The 25,533-nt window shown below is 31.6% G+C and overlaps 2 protein-coding genes and 1 pseudogene across 6 annotated transcripts; all 3 read left to right on the plus strand.

Moving 5' to 3' along the window:
* The first annotated feature begins 636 nt into the window (after window positions 1-636).
* On the plus strand, window positions 637-10,197 carry LOC101206029 (vesicle transport protein GOT1). 4 transcript variants are annotated; one of them, XM_031887931.1, is made up of 9 exons: window positions 639-978; window positions 1,048-1,110; window positions 1,346-1,428; window positions 1,680-1,771; window positions 1,892-1,972; window positions 4,646-4,743; window positions 4,823-4,898; window positions 5,161-5,260; window positions 9,666-10,197. In XM_031887931.1, exons 3-8 carry the CDS (start codon window positions 1,401-1,403, stop codon window positions 5,227-5,229), a joined length of 444 nt encoding a protein of 147 aa, XP_031743791.1. In that variant the 5' UTR covers window positions 639-978; window positions 1,048-1,110; window positions 1,346-1,400; the 3' UTR covers window positions 5,230-5,260; window positions 9,666-10,197. The 4 variants fall into 4 exon arrangements, with proteins under 4 accessions (XP_031743792.1, XP_031743791.1, XP_031743790.1 ...); XM_031887932.1 differs by lacking the exon at window positions 1,048-1,110 and having other exon boundaries at window positions 637-743; XM_031887930.1 differs by lacking the exon at window positions 1,048-1,110 and having other exon boundaries at window positions 640-978.
* On the plus strand, window positions 1,984-4,563 carry LOC116404669 (annotated as a pseudogene).
* Window positions 10,198-19,414: 9,217 nt separating the features above from the next.
* LOC105435750 lies at window positions 19,415-21,184 on the plus strand. Of its 2 annotated transcripts, none has more exons than XM_011658205.2 (2): window positions 19,415-19,771; window positions 20,643-21,184. In XM_011658205.2, the coding sequence occupies exons 1-2, from the start codon at window positions 19,538-19,540 to the stop codon at window positions 21,009-21,011; spliced, it is 603 nt and encodes a 200-aa protein (XP_011656507.1). In that variant the 5' UTR covers window positions 19,415-19,537; the 3' UTR covers window positions 21,012-21,184. The 2 variants fall into 2 exon arrangements, with proteins under 2 accessions (XP_011656507.1, XP_011656508.1); XM_011658206.2 differs by having other exon boundaries at window positions 19,417-19,771; window positions 20,652-21,184.
* The last annotated feature ends 4,349 nt before the right edge of the window (window positions 21,185-25,533 follow it).

The raw sequence follows: 25,533 nt of genomic DNA on the forward strand, positions 1-25,533 counted from the left end.
AATAGTATATACGGACATTTCCACATAATTCTCTCAACTAATTTCTAAAAGGGAAAAGAATTATGTTTGTATGTAAAATTTGTAAAAACAATTATTAGAAAAGAATTATGTTTGTACGTAAAATTTGTAATTTTTAGAAGGTAGTTGATACTAAAATTTTTACGTTTCCTTGTATGTAATGAATTTATTATATTTTATGTTTACGTGTAAAATTTATAATTTGGGTAGTAAAATAATTTATTTTATTTTAACAAAACATTGTTCAACACGACCCATAGAATTACTCAGACTTGTGGTTATTTCTATGTTTTAGTGGTGTTAGTAGTAGAATTGGTTATTATAATTTTATTTCGATTGGGTTCCTTTTGAGAATAAAAAATATCGAAGGGTTATGTTGAATGAGAAATTTTGGACAAATGTTAATGATAAAATATAAATAATTAAAATTGAAACTAACGAAAAGTTGCGTGTGTTCCAAACTAAAATTGAAAACACGAATTAGTAAAAGATGTAGTTTAGGTAAAATGTAATAGCCCAAATCCATTTAGTTGGACACAAGCTTTGAGTTAGTCCAACCTCACAAAATCCTTGATAAATTAGAGAAGTTGTGGAGTAAGAAATTATATAGTCAAGAGGCTCATCAAAGCATCTATAAATCCAAGAAAACATCACGAAAGAGAGAATAAAAGGACTGAAAGGGATCGAACTACATCGCAAACGAAACACATCTCACGTGCGAACAGGTTCTTCCAACAACCAACTCCGACCATCACCGGGCAAATCTTTTCCATGTTATTTGAAATTAGTAAAAGCACTTTTATATATCAAAACAATTGGCAATTGGAATTTAGGGTTCTTGTTACAGCACATCTCCACGTCTAGCTAGGAATTACAATTGGAAAATTGTACGAATCTGATCTACTAATGTCCCAAACTCCCAACCAACCCATCTAGGAGCTCAACTCTGTCCTCAATCAAGTATGTAGCAATTTTCTTTACAATCTTCGTCTATTTCTTCTTCATCTTTTTTCTCATCTTTATTCCCAGGGAACCATTGCTCAGTTTTGAACTATCGCTATCATTACTCATTAGTCTTGGGGAATTCGTGCAGTTAAGAAGTTCCATTTATTTGTTTGCTTTTACTCCACAACCTTTTTCATTTCTTTATATATGTTAACATGTTATGGTTACAATAATTGGTTAGTTAATAGCTGACTCTTGAAATTTCTTGATATAATCATATCAGGTTTACTTATTCCTTACTCTGTGAATTGGTTTCTAAATGTTGTTTACCCCAGTTTCTCATAAATAATGTTAGTTTTTGCTGTTGCTTAAAATTTGGCAGCTGGTTCTTCTCTGTGTGACTGCCAATCTGAGTTCTATAGACACCAGTCAACACAATGGCCTATGAATTGACTGAGCAAAAACGTGAGCATTATATTGCAATTTATTTGCAGCCTTAATGTGCTTCACTCATTTCTCTTTGGTTATATTATGGACACATCTTTTTAGTATTAAATATTCTCAATTCTTTGAAGTAGAATGGTCATCTTGAAAAATTAAGTTCATGGAGTTCCTTCTCTGTGTTGGTGGCTTCTTTTAGAAATTTGAGAATGTGTGTTGTTGGTTTGGATCTGCAATACATAGCAGCTAATAGCTGTATCTTCTTTGAAATGCAGGAGTTGGACTTGGGCTGATTGGTTTTGGCTTCTTTTTTACATTTTTGGCTGTAATCCTTTTCTTTGACAGGGGATTGCTTGCTTTAGGAAATGTAAGTCCCTTCGATAGTTTGATGTTGCTTTCTGTAGGTATCAGGATGCTGACTTTTCTGATGCTTTTGTTCCTCCATTACCCATCCTTTTTTATGTTTGAAAAAAACATATTTTATCAGATGTTTTGGTTAATCGGAGTGGCACTTTTACTTGGTTGGCATTCTACATGGAACCTATTTACCAGTCGAGCAAATTACAAGGTATGCCAAAGTACTTATCATGCTAGGAGGAGGTCTGGTCCCTTTCTAGGTTCCATACCCTTCTTTCGGTTCAGTAAATAAGGATTTATGTAACTTTTAGGTTTTGTTTTTGTTAGATTGGCCTTCTTTGTTTTACTTTGGCTCATACATCTGTTGCTCTTTATTTATTATTATTGTTTATTTCTTTTTTGAATGTCCTTTTTTTCTTTCATTCCTAATAAAAGCTTGGTTTCCATTAAAAGGAAAAAAGAAGACGCAAATCAAAGTACTTGTTATGTTTTTTTTATTAGATTTAAACATGGTTTTACATTTGGCATAGATTTGACGATGTTATAGGGATAGAATGGCAGGATGAAAAGTGTGGCATCAGGCATCATTAGTTAATTGCAAACGTTGACCATATAGATTTCTAGTAGATTGCTACATAAATTATTATGACTCATTAATTTTACGAGACCTTCCAAAGCCTATAGATTCCTTTAATTTATGTTTTAGTGGGTTCCTTCTAATAATTCTGTTAGATACCTAGATTAGTATAGGGTAAGGGTAAAAGGGTAATTAGATTTGTTGGTAATTAGTTGGTTATAAATAGAAAGTTGAGGAGGGAAGAAGGGTATGAAGAATTTGGTGAAGAATTTGGTGAAGAATTAGGGCTGCAACATTCCTTGAAAGAGAGGAAGGGCAGAGGGTTAGGGCTCTTTTACTTTTCTTTTACTGCTTTTATATTGTAATTCTGTTGAAGGTATCAATAAAATAGAAACACTATCTCTGTGTTCTATCAACTTCCTACATTGATCATGAACTCATTTGAATGTACATAAAAGAAAGTTGAAAGGTTTTGGTGAAATTTGAATAATTGGATAAAGTGTGTTTTACATAAATGTACGTTTATGTGAATGTGCATTTATATAGATATGGATATTTATTTTTGTAAAGGATAGAGATATCATCATCGAAAGATACTTCTCAAAGGGATCATAGCTTAAAAGATAACATAATTTTCTCAAGTTATGTAGGGAGTGTATAAAAGGCTGATTTTACTAATTTTTGGAAGCCATGGATGTTTTCACGTTTTTTATTCTCTCTTTTTCTCGTAAGGTTACATGTACTTATGAGCACTTGTATCTTTTCAATATTTCAATGAAAATTTTGTTTCCTCGGAAAGAAAATTTGGCAGCCATGGATGGAAAACACTGGGTCCACTTCCAAAAATCTTCATAGAGACAGCTTAACTATACCAGAATGGATGAAGATTAATACTTCTATTTCATTATTTGTCAACATTTTTTTATTCTTTGATTGTAGTTGCCCCATCTTTAATCATTACCAATTTGTGAGTTTTTTTTATGTGTTTGTTTTTCATTTGGCAATCTCTTGACTTTCAATATAGGGAGGATGCATGGTCCTTTCCCAACAATTTTTATATCCTTTTATTTTCTAATAGGAATTGTCTGTTTCCTTTCGTTGGAGTTCTTGGTATCACACCAATTCAATCATGGTTCTTTGGGTTTTTGGCTATGGATCTCTTGTATGGAATCCAAGATTTGACTTCGATGAGTAAGTGATAGGTTTCATTAGAGATTATAGATGTGTGTTTGATCTTGCTTGTATTGATCATAGAGGTAAACCTGAAAATCCTGCTAGAACTTCCACTCTAGAACCCAAAGAAGGATCAATTTGCTGGGGTGCTGAATTTTGCATCCGTGGAGGTCCTGAAAGAGAGAGAGAGAGGCCATGGAGTATCCAAAGAAGAGAGAGTGCGAGTATGATCAAAAGACTATTGTGGACTTCTACAAGGATGAGGACTCCATGGAACCCACATTGACAGAAGTTTTAGTTTTCACATCTACATTTGATAAAGTGCTAAACAAATACTATCTAGGACCAGCTCCCTTGGAGCAAATGGCTAGCCAAATTGCAACTGCATCTAGTCCATGTGGGAACAATAGAGACTATCTATTCCGGTTGGAAAAGGCCTTGTTTGATATTGGCCACGAAGACGATATGGTGATTGAGCTGGCAAACGAAGTGAGGAATATCCTTGGGAAGGTTGGGAAGGGGGATGGTTTTGAAGGAGAAGAAGAAGCCGATTGGACCAACAATGACGACCCACCTGCCGTTCATGTCCTTCATTTTTGGTGTTCAGGTGCACCGATGGCAGATGCCACCGTTGCCATGGATTCTTAGCAATTATCGACTGATTGATTTAGTGAAAAAGGTGGAAAGTTAAGCTAACTCAAGAGCTAAGAAGATTAGGCATTTGGATTTTTATTGTTTGCCACGCTTCTTTCTTCGGCACTCTCTCATTGAAGCTTCTTTGGTTCATTTATGATTTACACTGCTGTTTCTGATCTGACCCCAATTAGGTTTGTTGTTCTTTTACGTACTTAGAGCTGTATCAGCGCCTAGGTTTTGGCTCTTTTAAAGATCAAAGGTTTCCTCACACTTCCCATTTCTTCCATTAATGAGCGTTTTTTCATAGTTGAAATTACTTAGAGCATTAGGTACTAATAGTTGAATGTACACTCTATGTTATGGAACTGATCTTACTTTTATTGGTTAAATACAAAATCAAATTACCGTTTGTTTGCTTCAAAAAAAAAAAAAAAAAGAATAAACATAATCCATATGTTGAAATGTCATGGAGTTGAAGTATCTTTAATAATTTTTCAGGGTTCTGCATCATTTCTTCTCGGCCTCTTCTTCATTTTTGTTCGCTGGCCCATAATTGGCATACTTTTGGAGATTTGTGGCTGCTTTCTTCTCTTTGGGTTAGTTTCTTATCCAAATTTGGAACTATGAGCTTGATATCAATAACATCTCTCTTACACGCTGATGTCTCTAATGTAGTGGTTTTTGGCCCTCAATTAAAGGATTTTTGTACCAGATTCCAGTTCTTGGATGGGTTCTTCCGTACCCCATCATGGTAAGCTTTAGTTACATTGTTTCACATGCCTCTTAGATTTGTTAGTTCATTGGTCATATCTCTTTGAAAATGATTTATTAGCATAATTCATTCCTGGTCGATATTAGCCATTACAAGTGGACAATGTTATATGCTTCTCCTTGTGGTAGCACTGTGTAATTTTTTAATAAATTTGGTTTCCTGAAATTAACTCTTTTTCTTTTTTTTTTTCTTTTGTTATACTTGAGAGTTATTTGCCAATTGCAACCGCCATTTTTGGTAGGGCTTGGATCGGAGGTGGTGGGACATCCTTACCCCCCGAAGATATGTCGATGAGCTTCGCACGGTTTGACAACGACCAACTTGACTAACTACTCGTGGTGGTAAGATGACTATCGTCAAAACCTTATGTAGTTTTCCATTCAGAGACATGGCAGATTAGAAAGATAGGTTTGACGTAATTGGCCAACCAAGATGTGACGGTGTAGGAATTGGAGCATAAGGTATCTGGGTCGATGTTCGTCACCCTACAAGCAACAAGTGCATGTGAACACACGATTTCATATTAACCAAACTCCCCGCACATGCAAGTCCTTTCGTGTAAATTGACGTGAGGGTTTAGATGACAGTCTACAATCTCTAACTTGTGGTGATCAATTGGGCGCACTACGTATGTACCTTCTAGACTTCAAATCAGCTAGCTTCAGTAGGGGCACTCCCCGTGGTCAGACAATACTGACTCTCGTCTTGATGCTATTTCCCTACGTTTGGAGAACCATTCTTGGTGCATAGCTCTAATGTGGTCCAAGAAAGCGGTGATTGGTAGTGCTTGCACGTTCTTTAAAACTGCGTTGATACAGTATCCGATATTAGTAGTCATCTGATCTATCGCATGCCACCCTGGTATACACGGGCCCACCTCGACAACCTTATGTTGGTCAGATACCTTTGAACTCCCCTGTACGGTGCCGACTTGTTTCAGTAATACTGAAACACTGATTCGCTACATGCTTTGGCGGCTAACATGAAATTCGCACACACGTTATCATTGTTGAATTTCATCGTTAGGTTCAAGCTCAAATGATGGATACACAGTGCGTGGAAATTATCTGGGAAGACTAGCGCGATGGATTTGACAATACTCTTATGGCGATCAGATACAAACACTAGCCCATTGACAGTGCCGATAGTTTTCGTAAATTTCTCATGAACCACTACATGATTCATCATTTTACTTACCACCCAACCCAAAAGCCACCTAATATACTTGCTTATTAGCGTCAATGGACACCGCTATGAGCATGACACCCTTATACTTCCCCTTGCAGTGTGCAACATCAACCATCAAAACTGGCCTAATGCAGTTTACAAAACCTCCAATAGATGCTCCAAGTGCTATATACACATAATTGAAATGACCATCGAGCTCCACCTCCAAATCGTATTGAGTACTCAGGTTAGTAATCTTCAACGCTTCCCCATACCGACCTAACAAAGTGTAGGATTTTCTTGGGGACCCTCTTACCATATAGCTTCTTGAGCCTTCCTCGCCCTTTCGTACGACAAGTTTATGCCAAATTCCTTTCGAAAATCCTGAATTATTTTCTTGGGCCTATCAGCATGACTAACATCTTGGTAATTGGACTGGATTAGTTTGGCTATGATCCAACTCTTTGCTTGCTTGTGATCTTGTTTTCTCATATTTTTTTGGCATGTGTGCATACTCTCATACTTAGAAACTTTGAAAACTCAAAATCTTTCAATTTTTTCGCCGTTAGTTTCCACAAACAAGCAAAATCGGAGCATCTAAGGACATTTCTTGTTCGATCTATGGACACGAAATTGAAAGATAAAGTTTCTTCGCCACATATTTCTTATTTAAAAACAAGTAACCGACCTGTACATCTTCGAGGTATGACTCAGCTGAGATGTAAATAGTGCGTTCCAACAATTTTTCGACACGCTTTCGCCTTTTGACACTCATTGATGGAGGTTTGTCGTCACTGTCCACTAGTCCCTCTAACTGAGCACCGTGATCCATCAGTTTACTAGACTTACCCAGCTGTCTTCTTTCTTCACTTGATTGTATACTAAAAGTGCATTCAACCTCTGTTGCCATCGGTATATGATTAATGTCTATCAATTCAATATTGGTTCCAGGATGAGTATTGGCATCCGAATCACACACATTTAATGCATCAACATCATAGGTATTTATCTGTACTGTCATTACCAAGATTTCGGGCAGTTAAAGTTGATCCTTCGGGTTCAGAGTTTGTAGACATTCCTAACATTAGTTTCTTCCTACTTTATTCTCTTACTTGTACAAAAACTTCTCTGATATTAGGTAAGGGTTTTATAGCTAAGATTCTACAACATACCTCATCTAATTCTTTATTAAAGATCAAGGAGAAATTTAAACACTCGTATCTTCTCAGCGATCTTTTTGTATGTGGCTACATCTGCACTGCATTCCCACTCGTGGTTTTCAAATACATCAAATTGCTGCCAAAGTTGGGACAATTGAGTGAACTAGTAACTTGCATATCCCCGTGTCGTAGCTCGTGAATTTTGCCTTCAATTTCAAATGATTCTGCTATATTTTTTCTTTTATTGGAATAGGTTGCGCAAGCTGCTTGCCATATTTCGCTGGTAGTTGAGAAGAGTAGAAATCCTTTGCCAATCTCTATTGTCATGGAGTTGATTAGTGATGTAGTCTAAGTAACCTCAAGGAGAAATCTTCCAAAAACCAAGATAGTGGATCTTTTATTAGAATGAATAATGTGCTTCATACAGGAAGAGAAAACTTACCAGAGGAGGTAAAAGGGAATTAACCTAGAATATTTCCTAATTATCCTAAACCCTAAACCCAAATAACTATATTATTTTCGGCTTTCCATGTCCTATATTTTTTATTAACTTGGATGAGATTTTTGCTTGACAGATTATCTTTTCCTTTGACAGAGATAATTCCTTCCATTTAATTTGTGATTAGTGATTGGAAGTATGGTCCCTTCAGCGTTGTTAGAATTTGCTAATGCCATGAAGAAACTGAGGGAATAAAATGGAAAAAATTGGTAAAAAACAGCCTTCAAGACCCGACAGAGCCCTGACCCGTTTTTGGTTGTACTTGATCCGGTTGGATAAGTTGACCCACTTGGACCTAGATACATTCTCGATATGCCTGTCCCAATTAGATATTCTGACTCGCTTGAACCTGAAACAGGCGTTATCTGATGTGCACTATTTCGCTAACTCAGTCAATTTGAATCAGACAGTGATTTGATGTGCACAATTTCGGTCATTAGATTTTCTGATCTCCTTGTACATACACAATTGTGAAGTACCAATTTGCCTGACCAGGTTGATGTGAGTTGTTTCAAGTGTGAAGTTTCCGATTTGGGACACTTCAATTGGCTGGTCGAAATAATTTGATGCAGGCTTGGCCGATTGGAGAGATGATTCTTCATGGATTTGCTTCAGACGTGAAGCTCAAGGTGATCGATGGTTGTTTGAGGATGCAACGATTTAAGCAAACTGGTGTGTTGTTGGAAGTTTCAGCTCTATTATTTTTTGCTGGGGTGTTTCAGACGTGAGTGAAACCTATAAGAGGAATTCAGAGAGTAGGCTCTGATACCATATAGAAATATGAATTAGCGAGATTCTTCTTATTTCTTACAAAAGGAGGAAACCCTAATATATATACCATGATAAATGTCTAATATGGAAAAACACTTAACAGTAAAAAGACTAATACATAAGGCAAGAATGTTACAGTGAGTGAAGGTAAATAATTGCTGGAAATAACATTCCAAAGAGATGGGGAAAGGAGAAAAATTTCCATATTCAACAGTTTTAACATCTCTTTTATGTGGTTTTCTTTTGTTTTAGACGCTTTTGTATATTGTCCATTTGTTTACATTTGTTTAACTGAAATGCAATTTTTTCATAACTATTAAAACCAAATGAAAGATAGAAAAGAGGTTGCTAGGTGATCTAAGCAACTCATTCAAGAAAAAGACGATCCAATTGGCTGAGATTGATTAAGCAAAATAAAAGTTACGACAGAGGAACATGAAAATGCGTTAAAAAAGTCTATACAAAGTGAAAGTCCACGAACACTTGATTTTTATTTTGCTAAATGGAGAGAACTTGGACGCCTTTTCTTTAATTATCAAGCATGCACATAAAGACTTAAAAAACTAGTGAGCTTACAACCTTCCTAGACTCGTCCGTCTGTCAGTTAAGCCAAATAACACAATCTATATGGGAGATCAGCCTAGTCTAAACCTGCCTAAAAGGTGTCTCATCTGTTCAATGCTTCTTTTCAAAAGTATCCTTTTTTCTACCTCACGATGGGATGGGTTTTTGACATGTGGAGGAATGGGGATATTGTTTATCCATGAACATGGCTAACAATTTGAGTTACTTTGGTCCATTTTGTCTGTTTGTTACTGATTTCCCCCCCTTTTTTCTTTCTATTTTGGGAATTAATCTGGTTTATTATCTCTCTCTGTTAATTATATTGTGGTCTATTTGAAATTTTAGCCAAATTTTGATGTACGTAATATATTGTTTTGACACTTAACATGTAGCTTTGATTTTAAACATACTTGTAGGACCATAGCTCAAAACTATAAGTGAACGAAGGCTAAATTTTAACATAGAGAATATAAGAATGTGGTCATGATCAAACAGATAGGATTTCAGATTTTTGTATTTCTAATTTACCCTTCAACAATTAGGTAATTTGTTTGGCTCTTAAGTGCTAACAGTTGACTATTCCAGATTCTCGAAAGTCTGTGGAGGGGCTCTGGGTGATCACTTCAAACTGTAAGCTTATGTGATAGTTGACACCAAACCAATTTGATCATATGTAGATTTCATCTTCAGAAGCTTTGAATGGAATATTTTGAAGGTTAGTACATTGATTCTCTGATCAGATTTTATAACTCTGAAACAATGTGGTGCAGTTAATAGATTCATGATATAGCTTTCGAATGTTGTTTACAAGTTCTTGCATGTGTATACGTACACTTTTTCATTATCACGCTGAAAGTAGAACTCAGCATGAACATCAACGCTTTCCCTTGACCTTAATCAACTTTTTGGCTTATGTTCCATCTGTCATGTACCAAATCTTATTTTTAGAACATTCTTCCAGGCTGTTTAGTTATATGGTTATCGAGGTTGTTAGTATCAAAGTTGTTTGTTCACTATCTAATATTTGGGGTCACTTCTTTCTCTTGATGGTATTGATTTTGTTAAAATCTTTTTGGGGGTTGGTTTGGAATCTTTTGATTAACAGGTTCTGTTCAAATGTGTTCGTTATGGAATGTTTTCTTATCTTTCTTTTTATGAAGCTGTGTTAAAACGATTTTACATTACATTTATTTTTATTGTTCATGCACTTGATATTAATTGGGAAAAATTGGGTGATAGCTGACTCAACCAGGCTATTTTGGTAATAGCACAAAAAAACTGAACAATTTATGAAATTGTCAATCTAAACATGGTGCTCTCTCTCTCTCTCTTTTATTCTTATTTTGGTATTAAAATTGAAACTGTCAAATCTTTATGTGTTGGTCACATCCTTTCTGAGAAGCCTAGACATTAAGAACATAAACCAGATCTCGTTTCAAATATGATGTTTTAATTGGAACAAAATAGTTATTATGAGATTGGTTGAAGATTTGAATGTCGAACCGAAGTAGTTCGAACCGGGCTTGTTTTCAAACATCTTAAACCTTTAACTACCTCAGCTCTTGGGAGGCAAGAATAATGATGAGCAACATTAATAAGTATCAAGGTTGGAGAAGTCCTTTAGTTTTGCATTTATTGTTGAACCCCCCAAAAAAAGTCATGTGGTTTTGGGTTTTAATGTGTTGAGCTGCAAATTTGTGGGACCAAAATTGAGATGCTGAAGCAACATCCTTGTGGTTGAATGCAACCAGTTGTGTGGAGCAATTGATTACAAGCACAGACCTTTCAATTAAATTCATCTATCATTGTGAGGAAATGAATCTTTGTTCATGCTTGCCATTCTTTTTCATATTAAAATGTGTAAATTAACTATTCTTAATCCAATGTATAGTAGATAGACCTATTTTATTTTAACTTTTGTCCATTGCTGGTTGTTGATTTGATCCTACTGAAGTGTAAATTTAAAGAAATTAGGTGTGGTCTAATTGCAAAAATGTTCCTTTTGAATTAGGAACGAGTCACGTTAATGTAATTTTTATATTAAATACACTTTTCAATTTGACTGGTGCCAATTATAGGACAACTCTTTGTAAGAGATATCATGGAAAAGAGTTTCATTTTTTAATTATGGTAAAAATTATCATCTGTGAAAGGCTATTCTAATAAGATGCATTTTTTAACTTTCCTCTTTACTAAGAAAAATACTCTTCAAAAAATTGCAATATTCCTCTAACCTTCAATATTTTAAAACTCTTTAAACAGAGATCTTGTATATATTTATTTTTCTGGGTTAAATTGTACATAACTCTTGAATTTTATACATTTTTATTAGTATATAGATGGAATCTCAATTCCCAAAGAGGGTCAACAACTTCCAACCTCAAATATATCAAAACCCAAAATCAAAACCTCTCCAAAAACCTAATGAATCATCAAATAAAAAAGAGAGAGAATGAAAGCAATTATCCATTAACATTCTTATCAATTTCTAGTTAAATGGTAGTTTTGAAATGTTTAGGAAATGTTAAGATTAGTATTACAATTTTTGAAAGTAATAAAGGATGTTTATTTTTAGATAAAAGAGAAGTTGAGAGGTATTTCTAAAATATAATTGAAAAAGACTACCTATTACAAATTGAAATTCTAACGAGTTACAAATCTCAAAACTACACATCTTGTGTTTATATATATCAAAGTCTCCTAGACTCTATATTAATAGCATAATTTAAATAAAATGTTGATAGAGTCAAGCTTGTAAGTAAATCTAGTAACCATAGAAAGAAAATTAAATATACGTAATCTATAAAGTTAAGCTAGCCTCTTAAGATAATTAAGGCATGTTTGATAACTTTTTTGTTTCATGTTGTATGTGCTTTCATTTTTCTTTATTTGAAAAACAAAGACTTGTTTGTTAATCTATTTCATTTCTTGTTTCCAAAATTTATCAAAAGTTTCTAAAATTTAGATTGAATTTCATAAAAAATAGAAGAAAAGAAATAGATTCTCCAGTTTTATTTTTATTATATCTTATTTCTTAATTTGATATTTATATATTACTTTCTTTCGTTTTGAAATATTTAATATATTCATATATATTACTTTTAAAGATTTATATAAATTATTTTAGTTAGAATTAAATTCTTCAATAATAGGTAAATTTATTTTTCGAGATATAATTTTTAATCTAAAATGAATATAGTCTCACTAAAATATTTACGACCACAACATTTTTAAAATTATATCACTGTCGAATGAAATGAGTGACAAATAACACTGTTGATTAATTTTGTTTTCCATTTAAACTTATTTGTATTAGGTAATGTAAGCTTTTAATAATTGTATTGTAATATTTAACTCTTTTATACAAGCATTTTGAAATATAGTAAACGAAACTAATATATTTATAAAATATTACAACATTTTAGATTTATCATTAATAAAATCCAAAATTTTGTCTCTAAATATTTTAGGAGTAATTTACTCTTTACAATAATTTTTTTATTTTAATATTATTAAGCTAGATTATATTTAAACTAAAAAAACTGTTGAAAATATTTATAAATATAAAAAAATTTCACAATGTGTCAATGTTAGAGACTATCGGTATCTATTAACATCCATCAGTGATAGTTCACTGTATTTTATATATATTTTACTTCATCTTCGTATATGAAAATGACCCTTAAAACTATAAAAATGAGAAAGAGAAAAAAAGAAAATAGAAACAATCAACTAAAACAGAAATGGAACTGTGAAATGTTAGGATAATTATTAATCAGCATCCCTTTTGGGTCACACTCTCGGAGTACTCCTTGATCTCTTTGAAGGTAACTCCCAATGTGAAACAATTAAGTTTGTGGACTTAAAAGAAGAAAACAATATGAGATTATATTTTAACCTATGTTTGTTTTAAAATTCAGTTCTCAAATAAGGTTAGAAAAACTTCATAAACAAAATGTTCCTTAATGTATTGGATCAGGTACAGTGTATATATCATCTCACTATATCCTCCCAACATGATCACTTTGATAAAGCCATTAATTCTTTTAATCATATACCCCTTAGAATTGTTCAACCCCTTGACTCTCTTTAACAAACTAACCATTTATTTGTTTCATTAATATCCATTTTATAACAATTCTTTTCAAATTAAAACTCAACACAAAATCACTATATATATCATAACGTCGTCCTTAAAATTCAGAGTCTTTAATTTTATTTAAGAGATATATGGGAGGAGGAGGAGGAGGAGGAGGGGGAAGGGGAAGGAAATGAATGTGAAAGTGAAAGACAATAAAAGGATTAGGAAAGAGTTAGGTGGTGAATGAATACATTATATATTTGTATTGTAAACAATGAATTGAAGAAGCCATGCAAATAGAGAAGAGAGTAAGTCCTCAAAATACGAGGTCTTTCATTCAATACAATTCAATTCCCACTTTGGAAGGAAATAATAATAATAATAATAATAAAGAGAGGCAAATTAAAGAAGAGAGTGTCGGTATGGTGTAGTTAAGAAACATTTTAAATACCATTCAATTGGCTTCATGCCTCCAACAACAACCACACACACACACACACACACACATATGTTGGCTTCATACTCATCCCTTTCCTTCCCTTATTGTTTGGATATATAGCTCTTCAAAACACTTAGCTTATTTTTACTAACCTAAATCATCCGATTCTACTTTTTAACATTTTATTGTTTGATGTGTTTATAGGTTCGACCTTGAGTATAAGAGACTCGAGAAAATGATTCGGGTGCAAAAACGGACTAAAAACAAAGGACTTAATTAAGGGTTAAGTGGAGTACGAGGATCAAATTTGACAATCACGTTACAAAATGTCTCTGCGCCACAACGTAGCACGACTCCAAAGACATCAAACTGGATAGGGCTTGCTCTGTCGCACTACACAATGTTGTTGCAAGCCTTCAACTAGCAGACACACGTTGAATTATTGTGTGCCTCTATTTATAACGTTTGCTTTTAAAAGTGGAGTAGGACCTACTAATATTAATTTGAGATCCAATAACATTTAAGAAGACAAACTTTGTAATGCGAATAAATGAACTAGGGTATTCCACAATACTATAAATTTCCTTCACTAACAGAGAGAGAGGTAATTGATAGAGAAATTTTAGAGTATGTATATTTTTTCAATCTCCATTCATTTTAATCAACTAGTTTATTAGAAAATAAAGGTTGATTGAGTTTAGTGTGAGATCTACTAATATTTAAGAAAGAGATGAAAGGAATAAGATTAGGATATTTTTGTAGTTATGTGAAGAGATGGTTGTAAAATGAGAGAAAAGGTTGTGTGTGAGAGAGACCTTCTCTGCCAATTTATTGTTGTTTGTTGGATTTGTTAAGTAAATGAACTTCAAATTGGGAGGTGGGGGGGACTTCCAATTTATTGTAGTTTGTTGGATTTGGTAAGTAATGAACTTAAAATCTCTCATTTACTTCCCTCTCCTACTAATAATTTAGTGCTCTTTTTTTGGTGAAGTCCTACTTTCTCCCACCTACAAAAAGGGTTTTGCAACTCTTTAAATAGTAGATTATAATGTATTTAAGTTCCATCGTCATTACCATATTGTATAAGTTGTAATGTCTAAGTAACATAAATATAGAGTTTGGACATTGTTTAATTAGTTGAGCCAGTATATAATAAAATTTCGACGAAGGGTTTAAAAGTTCAAGTTTCATCCATATTTTATAACGAAACATACCGAGAGAACAATATTATTAGAGACAATGTTAATGTTGTTTATATGGTGACTTCTTTAAATCTTAGGGTTATAATCAAGAACAATCAAATAATTAAATGTGTGGAATACAAATTTTGAATAGGTTTAATTTCGTAAAATTAGATAAGAATTCCCATATTCCAACAATCTTAATTCCATATTTTGATAGAAGTATAAGATGGTAGATTAATTTTGGAGGTATCAAGGTATTGAAATTCTGTCACAAAATAGGTGAAAGATTAACATTATTCATCCATGAATGTTTCTGAACTTTAGAAAAACTTTCATTTTTATATTTAAATTTTGATATGGTTGATTTTTTTTTGGAGTAATGTGAAACATTTTAGAAATTCAGCTAAATCTAAACTATTTTTTTTAAGGTTATTTGGCTATGTTTGGTATAGAATCATTAGATTTGATCATTTAAATTTGCATAGTCAAATCTAAATGATTTTTTTAAAAAAAAATTTGGTAGACGATCGTTTATGTTTGGATAGTCAAATTTAAACGATTCTTCGCAAAAAAAAAAAAAATAGTAAACAATTATTTATAATTGGTATACGATCATTTAGATTTGATCATTTAAATTTAGGTAACCAAATCTCAACGATTTTTTTTTTCAAAATCTTTTGGTACACAATCGTTTATATTTGGTATATGATCGTTTGGATTTGGACATTTGACTACCCAAATCTAAACATTTTTTTAAAGATTCTTTAGTATACGATCGTTTAGATTTGGCTTTTGCTATATGCTCGTGTAGATTTGACTATTTTTAGGACATGATCGTTTAGATTTGACTATCCAATATCCCAACTATTTTTTAAGAATATTTTATATTTGGAACAACCAAATAATAGTTTAGAAAAAATTAAAAAAATTAAAAAAATAGATATTTTATATATATTTGGTACACGGTTTTGAAATAAATAACAGATTGAAAAAAAATGCCCAAGAAGAAGAGAAAAAGACGATGGAAAGAAAAACAAATCGTAAAAGAGGAAAAGAAGAAATACGATGAAAAGAAAGGGAAAACCTGAAATATTTTAAAAAATGACCAACTTCATTGGCTTTTTGATTTTGTTATACGAACCGTAGATATTTTTAACTATGCGAACTTAGTGATATGAAAATGTAGTGTCCTATAAAGCTGATTCTAAGCAACATGATGATGCGACATGGACATAGTGCTGTTGCTTATGCTAGTATATAATATGTGTATGTTTAATTCTTCATGATATATCATTGATTCAGAATCATTGCAAGCAAAATGCTCTTCATGAATCTCTTTATCATGCGAGATGACATGATTATTGCATGCAAAATGCTCTCAATTGCTCATCGCATACTTCTAAGTCTTCGTTGTACAAGTTTTTTTATTGTTCGTCCAAGTGTAAAGAAAACAATAGGTTTTTTCCGATAGTCCAGAGTTGAACAGAGGGAATTGATATCAAATCTTAGTTCTAGAGTCTACTTATCAATTAGGCGGTACAAAAGAATAAAATAATAAAAATGTATAGAAGAATGAAAGTATGAAATTGAATCTACTTATGTACACCTAGAGAACTCGGTAAAGGATGATTTAGTGAGGGTGGTTAAGATGGTATAAATGTGAACTAACTTGTATTAAAGAAGGGGGTGGGGGTGAAAGAATGTCTAATGCTATCAGACAAAATAAATAAATACAAAAATGGTAAGAAATAAAAGTGACATTACAAGTAGGGGAAAATGGGGGATGGACTTTTCTTCACTCAGCTCTCAAGTTTTCACTCTACAAACTGACCAGAGAAGAGAAAGAATTACTTTACAGACGGTGAAAAGACTATTCTTTTCCACCTCTCTCTAGGATTTAGCTCATTCAGACCTCTAGTGGGTGTTCCATTTAGACGCCTGGCCTCCTCTTTGGTAAGGATGAAGTTCCTTTTTATAGACAGATTGAGGCAAAAAAATCTATCTTCTAATCACGTCAGCGCTAAAAGTTGCCTCTGTTGTCAAGTCATATAATCTCCATCTACCATTTTTGTCTTCTAGCAAACTATCTTCTTGCGTTCTGATGTGGTCTTCTTTGCATAGTCTTCTCATGAGTTCCTCTACTAGTCACCAGTTTCTTTCTTTTGTTAATAATATAATTTTGTGGTTAGACACTAAAAATCGGATAAAGCAGACATAACGCTTATGCAAAGTGGATTTCTAAATATTTATGAATTTACAATATATATATTCTACGCACTTTGACACACTTACTATGCATTTTGATCCATTATTCTACCTAAAAGGCTATAATAACTTCGATTTATAAGGAAAACAAGTTATTATAGATTCAAATGAAAACAAATGTGTACGAGAGATAGCCTACAACATAATCGTGTATTCAAAAATTTGAATGTTTTCAAAGGAAAACACAAATCAATATACAATTGTTTTCATTCAACAAAAAAAAAAAAAGTTGCAAAAACCTACTCTTATAAAAACTAAGTACAAAATTGTCTCATCAATTCATGGACTAGAGAAAAAGGAGGCATCCCATCTATAAGTTGCAACAAAAAATAAAAGCAAAATTTAACCTAAGAATGAAGAAAAGATAGAGGAAGAAGAGAGGTTTTGATTCTAACTTTAGCTTATATCAAATTCTCCGTAATAACCCCTAAAATCAATGAAGATGATATATATAAAAAACAGGTGTAGCATAACTGCATAGCATAGAGCGCCATGACACTCAAGTTGGTGCTCAAGTGTGTTTGTCGTCTCTTAAGATTCAAGGCGTAGTTGTGCTCCCCAAATGTATGCTCTTCATGCCCTTTAAGCATTGAGCACGATACATTGTAAGCGCCCTTTGCACTCGGTTTAGGAGCATTTTGGTTTTTCTTTCTTCTCTTGAAACTTTGGTGCTCGATTTCACTATCGATAGCTCCAAATTAAACCCAAAAGCCAAATAACTCTTCGATGTGCATGATTTGCTCGATAATCCTACAAAATAGACAATTAATCACATTATACTTAACAAGCATAGAGGATTATTAAGTACAAATAAATAGCTCTTTCCAAGAGCCATGGTTATTACAACACAATAATGAAGCTGCAAAACAAAAAAAAAAAAAAAAAAAGTTAAGGCTCATGTGAAACATTCTTATGAATTTAATAAAACATAATAATGAAGCAACAAAAACCTATAACAATTGTAATGTATACTAAAACTTTACGAGCAACGCAAAATAAGTAAAAATGTAACAATAAAAATAAAATTGAAGTAAAATGCAAAAGTTTGATAACCTCATTAGGAGTGAATAAAGTACGAGTTCCTAAACTTTTTGCTCGAATACATACCACTTAATTAGTTGAATCTTTACGTGCTCATCAAAAGTACAAAAATATGTAAACTTAATCCATATTGTATCTAGTACTTTGACATGTGCCCCAACTTGTAAGCATGAAAGCATGAAGATTTGTACAAAGCTCAATAATTCAAAGTTATTATAGAGAAAACCATAGATTTGAACCCAATCTGTGAGGATCATGTTTATTGTAATCAATTGGTATTAAATTCAAATGTATTTTAGGTAAAATTCACATTTCTCATGTTCATATGAGATCGAATCTTCGAACTTTAGCTAGGAAAAAAAGTCATGTCGAGTACTTTTGAGTGAAACACACTTTGGCCACTTAATCTTTTAACATAACAGATCGTGAATGTTTAATTATGTTAGATGATAATTTTCGAATATCTATCTATTATTACCTATTTCATATTTATAATATTAATTACATAGAATTAAGATTTCTTCACATTACCCTTCTTCGTGAGATTTGCTATGACATGATTTGCATTTAAGAACTGTGAAGGGCTACGAAAATCAAATAATGTATCCTCTTCTGATACGACAATTAATAAATAGAAAAAACTGTATAAATTAATAGAAATATTTTTTGAGTTTATGAATCTCCTACGCCATTTTAATATTACCTCTTCATATTGGAATATTTCTAAAGAAAAAAACTTATATGGCCTCTCCTCTTTTTTCTACAATTTTCTTGTTTAGTAGTCCAAAACATAATGGTGATGAATGAAAAAACACCTACCCACTGAAAATAAGAAATCATATTATTTATTTCATTATAATATTTAGAAGGAATTAAATATGAGAGTAAACGAAAAAGAAAGTTTAAAGAAGTTATAAAAAAAATGAATTTAAAGAAGAATAATTGGTATTTGAATGCATTCTTGATGTCATTCATTTTTCTAACATTCCTTTTCACAACTCCCATAAAAAAAATTAAATAATAAAAAAACAAAATTTTTCTTATGATAAATTATGATGGGAAAAATTTATAAGATACATAAAAATAGATAATGTTCAAGATGTACTGAATCATTTTCTTAAGCAAGCTCAGATGTGGTCATGTGTGTAGATTTGGGCATAAATGCAGAAGGAAAAAAAGATGAGAGAATAGAGAGTAAGATTTTTGAGGCATTAAAGTGATATCCACTTGTCAACTTAAATGCTTCTGCCTTCCAAATGGGTTTGATGGAAGCTCAAATTTAAGACGGCAAAAACAGACACACTCTCTCTCTTTTGCATGTTTTGGTGTATATATATCACAAAAGCATTAGAAAAATGAAAGACTTTTTCTTTCTCCTTGTTTTCTCTTGAGTTACAAACATGAATATTATTATTAATATTTGTTGAGTGCTGTATTTTTTATTTTAATGTTGGATATGGAATTTCCTGAGTTGTCTTTGGCTCCAACAAGGCAGTTTGTGAAAAGTGATGAGATGAATTCTTCCTCATCAAAGCACTTAGTAGAAATTAGCAGCCAATGTTCTAGGAAGAGGAAGCTTCTTCTACATGATCATCATCACTTTATTAAGTCTCAAACAAGTGTTGATCTTCAACTCAAAGATCCTCTTCCTCTTCATTGGGAGCAATGTCTTGATCTTCAGGTCTCTCTCTCACTGTTATCTTTTCTTAAATTCTGTATTTTTAGAATATGAAATGACAATTCTGATCCATAAGGTTATTAACATCTTTATGCTAAAGTAAGCATACCAACAAAGAGTTTTTGTACTTCCAAATCCACTTTTCTTTGTTATACTAAACAAAGTTACTGATGTCTTAACAGTAAAGCGTTAGGGTTTATGTTCATGATGTTTTACTTTTTAAACTTTACTAAATTATTAAAGTCGTGTTAAATTCTCTTTGTTAGTGTTAAAATAACTCAATATTACAATTGTTGTACTAAAGAAAAATTCTCTTCAGTTAGCTATCTTTCTGAAGAAAAACACTTACAATATATAGAATAAGTGTGAAAATAGGGGATTAAATTCAAATTAAACCTTCACTCCTAAGAAATAAAGTTTCAATGTGGCTTTATTTGCTTTATTTACTTCTACAAAAGAATTTTAGGAGTGAAATTATGAAATCTTGTCCTTGCAAAAAAAGACGGTTCGCTTTAACAGTTGAGCTATATTTATGTTGTGATTATACTCTCAAACTGTGAAAACTATGCTCCAATTGGATTAATTAACCTAACATTTTAAAGTCTCTCTTCATCATTCTAACAAATTTGTAATCTTATTTATGTGCGAAAAAATTGCTATACGTGTCAATATATATATGTTATGATAGGTACTGATAGTATTTTATCACAATCCATCATAGATAGATTATGATATTTTAAGATATTTATAAATATTTTTAGCAATTTTCTGATTTAAAATGATTTTTCATACCTATATAATTTTCTCTATGTGTATTGTATATGATAGTTTAGACCATTACTATATAGCTATATATATAATATTTGGGGGTTAGCTAGTGCAGTCAGGGAAAATGTACTATCTAAACAGAAAAACATTAAGGAAGAGTTGGAATTGGCCAAAAGATCAAGATCATCATCAACAACATCATCACCAAAAGCTAGACTTGGCGTTGGAGCTCAACAACATTAATTCTCCATCATCAAAAGCTGATAATTTGATGAATTTTGGACATGAACATGGAAATTATTCTTTTTCAGAAAGTAGCAACATGGTGGCTTTGCCTTGTCTCAATTGCCACCTTCTTGTTATTCTCTCAAAGTCTTCTCCATCTTGTCCTAATTGCAAGCATTTTCATACCCTTTTTCCAAATTGCCCTTCTTCACCCAACTCCCCTCCTAACACCTTGCCACTCTTGAACTAGATATATACCCTAGGCATCAACTCGACTTTGACATGTACGACATGTATGTCTTCAGATATCGTTTGAGTTAGGTTCAATTGTATTGTATTTTATGATGACAGTAAAAAAGGAGTGAAGTATGTTGTAAGGTGTATTTTTTAAGCTAATTAAAAAAAGGAAAAAACTTAGTGCATCCTAGTTACATCCCTAAACTAAAATTAAAAACAATATTTTAAGAAAACAACTTTTAATCTTGATTTTGTACCACATAGAGATGAGAAACATGAGATAAGCAAGTATATGATAATTGTCAATTAAAAAAGAGGATGGTGAAGTTTTTCTATATTGGATAGAATATAAAGAAAAAACAAAACTTCTCTCCTATATTTATGCTCTTTCTAAATTTATTTAGATTATGTTTTGGTGAGAGTTTTTGCCTGATCATTAAAGATAAAAAGTGCATATATATTAAATATTTTAAAATTTGACAATTATTTTAAAAATGGCTTATTTAGGAAATTCCAAAATTAACAAAAACATTGGAAAAAATTAATTCCTTCACCCGATGGTTTGATTTTTTTGTACAAATAGTAAAACTGGGGATCTAACCTAATTTAAAAGAAGAATGGAAACTGATAAGTCTAAAAAATATGCTTATTGATTTACTAACCTGTACATGAAATTTAATTGATCAATTAATGATGAATGACTTCTTCTTTTCTAAAGAAACAATTAGTGAACGTTACGAGATAGTCATTCGATTATCTTGTGTAATTGTCATGACACTTTTCTTTTCTCATATGATTGCCTTTTAATTGACATTTGATAACCTTTTATTCTTTGACATGTTTAATTGATATTTTATATTGATTGTTATATAATTACTACTGTATTTATTTGTTATTTCGTGGTTTTTTGATTGTTGTATGTGTGTATATTTAATATGAAGTAGTTTATAATTGTCAGTACCATGTCTACAACAACGCTGTTGAACACTTTTATCGTTCCTTCTAAACATCAAATTTACAATTTTGATTGTTATTTGATATTGATTGTTATACTATCACTAATGATACACATTGATATGTAATTGACATTTGATTGTTGCCCAATTATTCCATAAAATTGATTAAAAGGTTTGCAGCGGCCTTTGACCTGTTGAGTTTGACTCCTTTAGGAAGCTCTTCTTGAATTGCTTACTAAGTGGACATTCTTTGCACACTTGATCCGGGTGGCTTAGGGAGGATACTCGTCTCACCATGCTAGTTTTTGGAGAGTGGCTCTAATCCCCTAAAATTGAGATGCCTATATCAAAGATATCGAAGTCAAAAGGGATCTTGCAACATATTCTATGACATTCTGTAACGTCTTTTGAATGTTGAATATAAACTTGCAACACGTTTTCGTTTCCTGTTTCTTATTTCTCATTTATCATTCCTTGTATCTTATGATTTGAGAATAAGAAACAATATTATGTTTGATAACTATTCCAGCTTCTTGAAAAAAAAAAGAATCAGAAATAGAAATTTGTTTTACTAATCATTTCTTGTTTCTCGTTTCTTGTGTTATTTTTCTAACATTTTCGTTTATTCTTTTAGTTCAAAATATAATTTTATTATGTAAAAAAATATATACAATTTATTAAATATGAGAAAAATAATGATAAAATATTAACATTATCACATATACATAAATTCATTGCAAAATTAATAACTATAATACAACCATTTTTATTAATCATATATTGTTAAAATTTAATTTAAAATATTATTTTTCATTCAATTCATTTGTTTTAAATGATGTTGATGTAAAATTCATTTGTCAACTCAATTATATTATTACGTAAATGTTGTGGTTGTGAAATATTAAAGATAACTTAGATGATTTTCTTAGTAAAAAATTATACATAAACGCTAAAATTCTAACTAATTTGGATGATATTATAAACAATAAATTTAAATTTAAAATAACATATAAACAGGCATATTGCAAAATTTGAAATTTGAAATTTAAAATTTAGAAAGTGTTTAAATAAAAATATTAACAATTTAAATTTGGAAGATACAAACAATATATAAATTTAAATATTGAAAATTAAATTAAATATATAAATTAGGGGTTTTTTAAAAAATATAACAAAGCCTCGAAATATTTACACCATATAAATTAATTTCGAAAAAGAAAAAGTTCACAGACCTACAATGAAAAATACCAAAAATGTCATGTGATTAATTGACATTCAGCACACGTAATATATTTGAGAAACGATCGTTTAAATTTGGTTATTCTTTCTTACACGATCGTTTAGGTTTGATCCTTTAGATCTGGCTACTCTTATCTAAACGATATTTTTCATAATTTTTTGATACACGATCGTTTAGATTTGATCGTTTAAATTTGGCTACCCAAATCTAAACGGTTTTTTTAAAGATTATTTGTACACAATCGTTTAGATTTGACTATCCAATGTTTCAATGATTTTTTTCACAATTTTTTATATTTAGAAAAACTAAATAATAGTTTAAAAAATTTAGAAAAATAGATTTTTTATATTTGGTACACAATCTTGAACCAAAAAACAGTTTGAAAAAAAAACTGCAGAAAAAATCAATGGAAAGAAAAAAATCACAGAAGAGGAAGAAAAAAAATATGACGATGAAAAGGAAAGAAAAATCTGAAATATTTTTCTTAAAAAGAATGGTCAGTTTAATAGACTTTGAAAATTAACCTATAAATCAAAAAAATTAATAAATATAAATATATAAAATAAATATAGCTAAATAAAAAAGAAAATTTAAAATTAGATATAAATTTTCAAAATAAATTCTACATTGTTTTAAAATATTGAAAATTGAAAATTCTAAATGAAATTAACATATAATTATGAAAACTCTAGAGAATAAAAAAATAAAAAGATTATAAAATATTAAAGAGGCATTTTCAAATATAGTAAAATAAATTAAAATATTTACAAGCTATAACAAAATTTTAGATTCTATTCACGATAGAAATTGATAAACTTCTATCATTGTCTATCAATAGCACTGATAGAAACATATGAGCGTCAGTAAATTGTATAAATAGAATCTAAAATTTTGTTATATGTTGTAAATATTTTGTTAAATTTGCTATTTTTAATAATTCTTCAATATTAAACATATATATATATATATATATATATATATATATATATGAAATATTAATAAAGAAGGTAAAAAAATAACTTAAGAAGTACTGAATATATAAATAATTATAAGTTAACAAATGAAACTTTTTTCGCATTATTTCACTAAAGTCATTAACTAAAACACTTAGAAAAATTAAAGTGCTAATATGGTGGAAGCTATACTTGTGACAAGAAATACTTACCATGCAATACTTGTGCCAAAATATGTACTTGTATTGTAAATGATATAATTACAAAGAAATATAATTTACATAAGACAAGAAATTAAAATTTACAAAAGAATTAAAGAATACAAAAGCTTAACATTACTTTTTAAGATTGAGGCGGTGGAGGAGGAGGTTGTTGTGGAGGTGGTTCTGTTGGTGGTTGTGGTGGATTCATCATCGCTTGCATCGCCAGATCAAAATGGGTTAAGGGACTTGTCAAGCTAAGCGGAACTTGAGGCCTTGGGATTGCAACACACACTAACCTATGTCGATATCTCAATAATGCAGTAAACTGTGTCACATCTTTTTGCCAAAATTTCAACCAAGTCAGTCAGTCTTTCTACTCTTTCGATTAGAGCCTCATTTTGCTCACTGACTCCAAGAAGTTCTCCTTGGAGCTCTCCATTTTGTGTTATAAGCTCCATTATTTTCTCATCTTGTTGATTTAGTTGTGCCTTAGTAGATGTGTTTGCATTGTCCATTCTAAATTTCAGATCGCTCACTTGCTTCTGACTTCGCAATTGCGTTTCTTGAAGGACATTTTGGCACTTGATCCTATCTTCAAATCCTCTCCCCATTGGCCTACAGATGCCTTCATCCATGAACTTGAAGATATAATCCTCGTCAACACCTTCTCATCTATTTCCTTTTCCGCCTAACTTAATGTGGTGTTCCACGAGGAAGTCTCTACGATAGGCTTTGATAGTGAGGGAAGATTCATCTCGCCATCTACCTTAGGTTCCCATTAACCCTTTAAAGTGGATTCTCTTCTTTTTGGAGACTGCTTGAGGCTATCCTTTTCTTCTTCTTGGTCCTTTAGTACGTCTTCGATAAACATAGAGAGGTCACATATAGAGTCTTGGAAAATATCCTGATTGGATCCCTTAGGGCTCAATGGTTTTGTTTGGTTGGTTGGGTTGACGACATGAGATAGAGGATTTTCCTCTTGTCGCTGGGTTATTGGGGTTCTGTCATTATTTTGTAAAATAAGGGCAAGGGTATTATTTTAGATCTTTCCTTTGTGAAGAAAGAATATTTTGAATTTGCTGGGAAGAAGTAGGCGATTTAGATATTGTGGGTTGGTCCTTTTGATTTTTGGGGAAGAGTTTGGCGTTTTGGACTTTTCAGAAGTTTGAGAGGTAATGACCTT

Source organism: Cucumis sativus, chromosome 6, assembly GCF_000004075.3.
Source record: "Cucumis sativus cultivar 9930 chromosome 6, Cucumber_9930_V3, whole genome shotgun sequence".
In the NCBI taxonomy this organism is placed as follows: domain Eukaryota; kingdom Viridiplantae; phylum Streptophyta; class Magnoliopsida; order Cucurbitales; family Cucurbitaceae; genus Cucumis; species Cucumis sativus.